The sequence below is a fragment of the Curcuma longa genome, unplaced genomic scaffold (assembly GCF_044706935.1).
Source record: "Curcuma longa cultivar G26 ecotype Majalengka, Jawa Barat unplaced genomic scaffold, ITB_CL_G26_1.1 contig_23758, whole genome shotgun sequence".
Classification (NCBI taxonomy): Eukaryota; Viridiplantae; Streptophyta; class Magnoliopsida; order Zingiberales; family Zingiberaceae; genus Curcuma; species Curcuma longa.
The window spans coordinates 1-7316 of record NW_027432242.1 but is presented as its reverse complement, the minus strand read 5'-3'; the positions used below and the strand labels follow the sequence as shown (position 1 = coordinate 7316).

Genomic DNA, 7316 nt, shown 5'->3' with positions numbered 1-7316 from the left:
GAGGAAACGTGGGCACAGATGATGGAACAGCTAGAGCAGAATCAGTAGTAGGAGACCGAAGCATGGCAAAGCGAGTAGCCTCAAAAGAGATCTCCTTCATAGCTATATCTAACGAAGGAAGTGGATCACGATGGAGCAATGATCCACGAACAGATTCGTACTCAGGGCCGAGCTTCATCAGTAGCTGAATGACCCTAAGTTGTTCCTCATCAATGTTGGCCTCATCAATGCGATCCCAAAGTGACTGGATAGTAGAGAAGAAATCATCTATGGATTGTCCTGACTCATGTTTCAGTGCATGTAGTGAACTCAACAACTGATAGTGGTGCATGCCTCCGGTAGCCTGGAAACGATTCTCCAGATAATCCCAGGCCTTCTTGGCGGTATCCATTCGCCGGAGCTGGATCTGGATATTCCTAGATGACGTGTTTCGAATCCAGGTAAGGATAGTATGATTCTTACTATCCCAGTCATCAATAGCCATACGATAATCATCAATTTCCTTTGTAGTAGGCGGAGTAGTGGGAGTTCCAACAGGTCGCACTGGCACCGTGAAGTCACCAGTGACATATCTCCACAGCTTCTTACCAATTAGAAAACTCTTCATAGATTCGGACCACAAATCATAATTGTCTCCTGACAATATAACAGTAATACCAGATGCTTCCACACGATCCATATTGAAATACCTTCGTCCTTCTTTCCCTCCGCCAAAACTGCCAAAAACCGCTAGACGAACAGATCCAGAACTTCAGAATTTCTCAGTAGTTTGTCTGATGCCAACACCATTTAATGTATCTTTATCCGTTTATGGGGAAGGGCATTCTTCTTCAGCGACCTTTTTTGAACCACTTTTTTTTTTTTTTTTTTTTTTTTTCAAGCACGTGGTCCAGAAGGTTGTGGATCCAGATGTTTTGAGATTGCAAGATGACAGTGATCTACACGTTTTGGATCAGATGATGAGGATTTTCAAGAGGACTTCGTGGTCAAGGAAAACCTTCCTGAAGAAGAGGAAGAACAGGTTAAACAAGAAAGGAAGGACTGAAGCGCTACCGGCGTCTTCCTCTGGTTGTGCGTCGACGACAGAGAAAGGCAGAGAACCAGTGGCTGCCTTCTTCCTCCTCTTCCCCTGTGCGTCGCTGGCAGAGGATGGAAAGGACCAAGCAGGCCTTTCTTTTCCTTGTGCGTCGCCGGCAGAGGATGGAGAGGACCAAGCTGCTTTCCCTTCCCTTATGCGTCGCTGGAAGAAGAGTAGGAGGCGGAGAGATCCAGATCGCGGCGCAGCCTATGGTTTCGTCGACTCTTGCCAAAGCGGATGGTGGCGGCGGGAGAAAGGATCAGGGTTTTCCGGACTCTACAATCTTAGTCGCGGCGTTCGGAAAAGAAGTTTGTTTACTCTGATACCATGTCGAAAATAAATTTCTATTTATTGAATGAATTAAACAAAGAGGATTACAGCCATATATATAGATAGTTAGCACGGGCTCCCTTATATGACCGGGTCATATATATATTTATATATATTATATTAATATTCTAACACTTAATATTTTTTTAATCCAATTTTATTTCATTTTAATTGAAACACAAAATATCACATCTGTTTCAATCCAATTGAAATAGATTTTTTTTTATAGAATTATTGTTCATCTTGTATATTCATTATTCATTAGAGTAATCTCTATAGATACTGTTCATAGTTTTAGATTTTTTTTCCCACGTGATATTGTTCATCTCAAAAATATTTTGTAATCAATATATTACAGCTGTTCATCCCAAAATATTTTTTAATAACAACGAACGGTAAAAAACCACGAGAACAATAAAAATAAAAAAATATACATGAATAATATCCATATTATTTTTATATTACTGTTCATTCTTTTATGAACAGTGGAATCATGAGAAAGTCATTGGATATTTATTTATTTATTCCTTTACATTAATACTATTATTATTACTCATAATTTTTTTTCCGATAGTAATATATATTATGGAATGATGAACAATATTTATGATATGAATGATACTATATTATATATATATATATATTTCAATTTCTATGCAACATGCATATACAATCGAACATATATATCAAATTTATTTGATTTTAAATATATTGATGAGATAATCAAAAAATAAAATAATACATTAATCAAAATTTATTATTTTGATACCATTATATATTTGAATGCATGAATTATCAAATAAAATCGATAAATACTTACAGTAATTCTTTATCAATTTTGTTCTTCGTACTTATCATCGAAAGGGATATTACGGATCGAACAATCCTTCACTATTCACGAATCAAATTTTTATCGATAATGGATGTTCCTCCGAAAAGATTTCAGCAAAATGCACAACATCCGAAAAAATTCTACAACCCCTTCCTTCGAAACTTAGAAGCACCCTTTAATAAAAGAAAAAGTAATAGGATAAATGGATAGTTTTGATAGCTACCCACTACTCTCACTACCAACATAGAACACGAGCAGTGTATTCTTTTTGAACACCAAAATTTAGATTTCATACTTTTCTTCGCCTGGCTTTTTCAAGCCTTGACACCAGAATTGCATAGATTTATTCTTCAGGTCGATCGATACATAGTTAAATACCTTAATTAATCCTTAAGTCGGAACTCAGAAAGCGACGAAGACTAATTAATATAACTGAAAACTATTTATTTATCCGTGTCTTAATTAATAATGGATCATTAATTTAACAGGACGTCACAGTGTCTTACTTAATCTATAATATATATATATATTAAAAACAAGGTTTTAGAACAAAATTTCTCCATTCAATGCATGGTCGTTTTTTCTGAGCATTTAGTTAGCTCAAGTACTGTACTGTCATCTAATTGTCAACTATGTAATATGATACTTTTTGTAGAGGTGAAGATCTATCATCCTTAGCAGTCCTACGATGATTATAATATGACACTTCAGCCAATATATCAATAGTTGATAGTTTCAAAAGATTTAAGGTCGTTCTTTTTAAATGATCAAGATTGTCTTTTTTGCATTTACCTAGAATCGATGTTCTTTATTGAAGAAGAACATCATCATGGAGCTGATAAGCGCGCTATCCTTTTAGTTCAAACTTTATTGAAGAAGAAGATATATAGGGATTTAAGCGAATATTCTGGTGACGCTGCAAGCTCCGTCGACCATAAGGTTGTGGCCGCTCACGAACCTCGACTCGTCGCTGGCCAAGAACAGCGCCGCCTCCGCCATGTCCTCCGCCTTCAGCCTCACACCCTTCAGAGTTCAGAGTCGAGATCATCTCTCCAAATGCCTCCAGCTCCTCCTCGCTCGCCTGCAGGTTCGACACCGTCAGCGGCGTCGCCACCATAGACGTCGACACGCAGTTCACACGCACCCCGTGCTTGCCCAGCTCCGCCGCCGCGCACCGCGCTAGCCCCACCACCACGTGCTTCGAGCACGAGTACGCCGGTTTAGTCAGCACTCCCACCACCGATGCCACGCTCGCCGTGATTATGATGCTCCCGCCTCGCCCCGCCGCCACCATGGCCCGCCCCGCGTGCTTCGTCCCCAGCAGCGCTCCCAGACCCCATCACCCGCTCGAACACCGCGGTCGTGTCGTCCTCGCCAAGGATGCTGCTTCCGAAGGGGTCGGTGGTGCCGGCATTGTTGAACATGATGTCGAGCTTGGGATGAGGGAGATGGCGGTGTCCACGGTGCGCTTCACGTCGGACTCAAGGCGGACGTCGCAGAGATGACGGGACGTAGGAGGCGACGTCGTCGGAGCCAAGGCCTGCGCAGAGGGCCTTCCCCTTCTCGTCTTGGAGGTCGGCGACGATGACACGAGCGCCTTGGCGGACGAACAACTTAACGTGTTGGCCCTCGCCGATGCCGCTAGCGCCGCCGGTGATGATGGCGACCTTGCTTGAGCCTGATGAATCAATTAATCAACCATACAATCGATTAACTAAGAGCATCTGCAACTCAGAAGTGTTATAACATTTAAAAATATATTAAAAAAGTAGATGGGATCCACTTTTACCATGTTATAACATTAAAAAATTAAAAAAAATATGTATGTGGTGGGCCAGTCAGCTGGCTCACCTTAAGAGCATCCGCAACGGGCGTTCAACAGGCGTTAATAGGATGATGTGGAGGAGGGAGGGAGCGACGTGGAGGAGAGAGGCAGCAGTGAATGAGGAGAGAGGTATTAACGCGTTCAGAGTTCTGAACGCGTTAATCGAAGGAGAGAGGGAGGAGTGAAGGAGAGAGGCAGTGAAAGAGGAGAGAGGGAGGAGTTATAACGCCAGCTGCGTTGCAGCTGCTCTTACTGCACATTAACGCGTTCAATACAATAAACGCGTTAATGTGCACGTCATTGTTTTCTCTTTCTCTGTGTGTTATTAACGCCGATTAACGCAGGGATGCGGATACTTTAAGGCGAAAGAAAACACTATAAAAATTTAACAGATTAAAAGTAAAGACCTCCTCTCCATTGAAAATACCTTACTAATCTCCAATTAAATTTTGGTGATGCTTGATTGATCCCTCTTCTTCCGGATTTATAGGCGGTGATATGAGAAGGTATCATCCTTGTGGGAACTGGGAATTATACTATTCCACGCTTTTAAATGTATATTTATGTCTCCATTTTCCTATTTGTTGACTGTATAATTGTAAATGTGGACTAAATTATATTAAATTAACAAAAGTCACTATATATCTTCACATGTATGATCCAAGAAAAAACGTTGAAAAACAGTTTTTAAAGGCAAATAGTTTCTTCACATACAGGTTCATCAACATTTGAAATAATTGAATTGGTGTATATATTTGATTGTCTCGGATGACTTGGGTCGTCCCGTTTCTAGATGCAAAGACATTTCTTTTTCTCAATAAAAATCTAAATTTGATTTCTTTTCTTTAGTACATTTGTTGGGTTTTTAATTCAAAAACATTATTATTATTATTATTTTAAAATATGATTAAACTTCTATAAATTTGGAATAATATATATGTAAAGCTATTTGATGTATGTTTATTATTAATTATTTTTTAAAAAAAATTAACTTTCAATTACAGGTAGGTTTGAAGCTAAAATTTAAATAGGTTAATTTATTTAAAATATGGATACATAGAATCAAAACCGAAACTAATCAATAGTTTTAACTACTAAAATTTAGTTTACTGATGAACGACAATATATCTGCCAATTAACTGATCACCTCTCCCAATGCCTCCAGCTCCTCCTCGCTCGCCTGATAGTGCCGACTCCGTCAGCGGCGTCGGCACGATCCCCGGCGACACGCAGTTCACACGCACCCCGTGCTTGCCCAGTCCGCCGCCGTGCTCCGCGCCAACCCCACCACCGCGTGCTTCGAGCAAGAGTACACAGGATGGCCCATCGCTCCCACCGCCGATGCCAAGCTCGCTGTGATTATGATGCTCCCGCCTCGCCCCGCGCCACCATCACCGCCGCGTGCTTCGTCCCCAGCGGCGCTCTCAGCACGTAACCCTCATCACCCACTCGAACACCGCGGTCATGTTGTCTTCGCCAACGGTTGTGTTGTCTCGCCGAGGATGCTGTTATCGGAGGGGTCGGCAATGCCGGCGCTGTTGAGTGGAAAGGTACATGCGAAGGTTAGGACTGTAGTCTCTAGTAAATTAGGGACGGTTTATTCACCAAGTTATTTATTATTGCTTATGACCATTAATCCTATATAGAAAATGATGATGTGAAAAGTTGCATAGAATGTGACCATAATCTATTTTGCTTAGTAAATTAGGGACGGTTTAGAATATTTTGGTGACGCTAGAGGCTCCGTCGATCATGAGGTTGTGGCCGCTCACGAACCTCGACTCGTCGCTGGCCAAGAACAGCGCCGCCTCCGCCATGTCCTCCGCCTTCAGCCTCACGCCCTTTAGAGTCGAGATCACCTCTCCAAATGCCTCCAGCTCCGCCTCGCTCGTCTGCATGTGCGACACCGCCAGTGGTGTCGCCACGATCCCCGGCGACACGCAGTTCACACGCACCCCGTGCTTGCCCAGCTCCGCCGCCGCGCTCCGCACTAGCCCCACCACCGCGTGCTTCGAGCACGTGTACACCGGATGACCCAGCGATCCCACCACCGACGCCAAGCTCGCCGTGATGATGATGCTTCCGCCTCGCCCCGCCGCCACCATGGCCCGCCCCGCGTGCTCTCGTCCCCAGCAGCGCTCCCAGCACGTTGACCCCCATCACCCGCTCGAACACCGCGGTCGTGTCGTCTTCGCCGAGGATGCTGCTGCCGGAGGAGTCGATGATGCCGGCGTTGTTGAACATGATGTCGAGCTTGCCGTGGAGGGAGATGGCGGTGTCCACGGCACGCTTCACGTCGGACTCGAGGCGGACGTCGCAGTGGACGTAGGAGGCGACGTCGTCGGAGCCCAGGTCGGCGCAGAGGGCCTTCCCCTTCTCGTCTTGGACGTCGGCGACAATGACAAGAGCGCCGTGGCTACGAACAACTTAACAGTGGCCTCGCCGATGCCGCTAGCGCCCCCGGTGATGACGGCGACCTTGCCTTCGAGCCTGATGAATCAATTAATCAACCATATAATCGATTAACTAAGGCGAAAAAAACACAATAAAAAAAACAGATTAAAAGTAAAGACCTCTTCATTGAAGAATATATCTGATTATTCGAACTAAAATTTGGATGCTTGATTGATCCCTCTTCTTCCGTATTTTATAGGCCGTAATGAGAAGGTATCATCCTGGTGGGAATTATATTATTCCACGCTTTTTAAATATTTATGTCTCCATTTTCCTAGTTCTAGACTGTATAATTGTAAATGTAGACTAACTTATTAAATTAACATAAGTCACTATCTTCACGTGTATGATCCAAGAAAAAACTTTGGAAAACAGTTTTTAAAGGCAAACAGTCTTCATATGTGAAGAACTTGGAATGGGCAATTAGATCGAGTGTTATATATTGATTGTCTCGGTTGACTTGGGTTCCGTGTCTGGATGCAAAGACATTTCTTTTTCTCAATAAAAATATAAATTTGATTCCTTTTCTTTAATTTAATTAGTACATTTGTTGGATTTTTTAATTCAAAAACATTATTATTATTATTTTAAAATATGATTAAAGTTCTATAAATTTGGAATAATATATATGTAAAGCTATTTTGATGTATATATGATTTTTATTATTTTTTTTAAAAATAAACTTTCAATTACAGGATAGGTTTGAAGCTAAAATTTAAATAAGTTAATTTATTTAAAATATGGATACATAGAATCAAAACCGAAACTAATCAATAGTTTTAACTACTGAAATTTAG

The 7316-nt window shown here is 42.0% G+C and overlaps 1 protein-coding gene and 2 pseudogenes across 1 annotated transcript; all 3 read right to left on the bottom strand.

Annotated features, from left to right (window-relative positions):
- Nucleotides 1–16: 16 nt before the first annotated feature.
- Nucleotides 17–679, bottom strand: LOC141818198 (uncharacterized; the record flags this gene model as incomplete). The annotated part of the gene is made up of 1 exon (XM_074705741.1): nt 17–679. A coding segment is annotated over exon 1 (663 nt), but the record flags the coding sequence as incomplete, so codon positions are not given.
- Nucleotides 680–3134: 2455 nt separating this feature from the next.
- LOC141818197 (momilactone A synthase-like) lies at nt 3135–5392 on the bottom strand (annotated as a pseudogene).
- Nucleotides 5393–5780: 388 nt separating this feature from the next.
- LOC141818196 (momilactone A synthase-like) lies at nt 5781–6555 on the bottom strand (annotated as a pseudogene).
- Nucleotides 6556–7316: the final 761 nt, after the last annotated feature.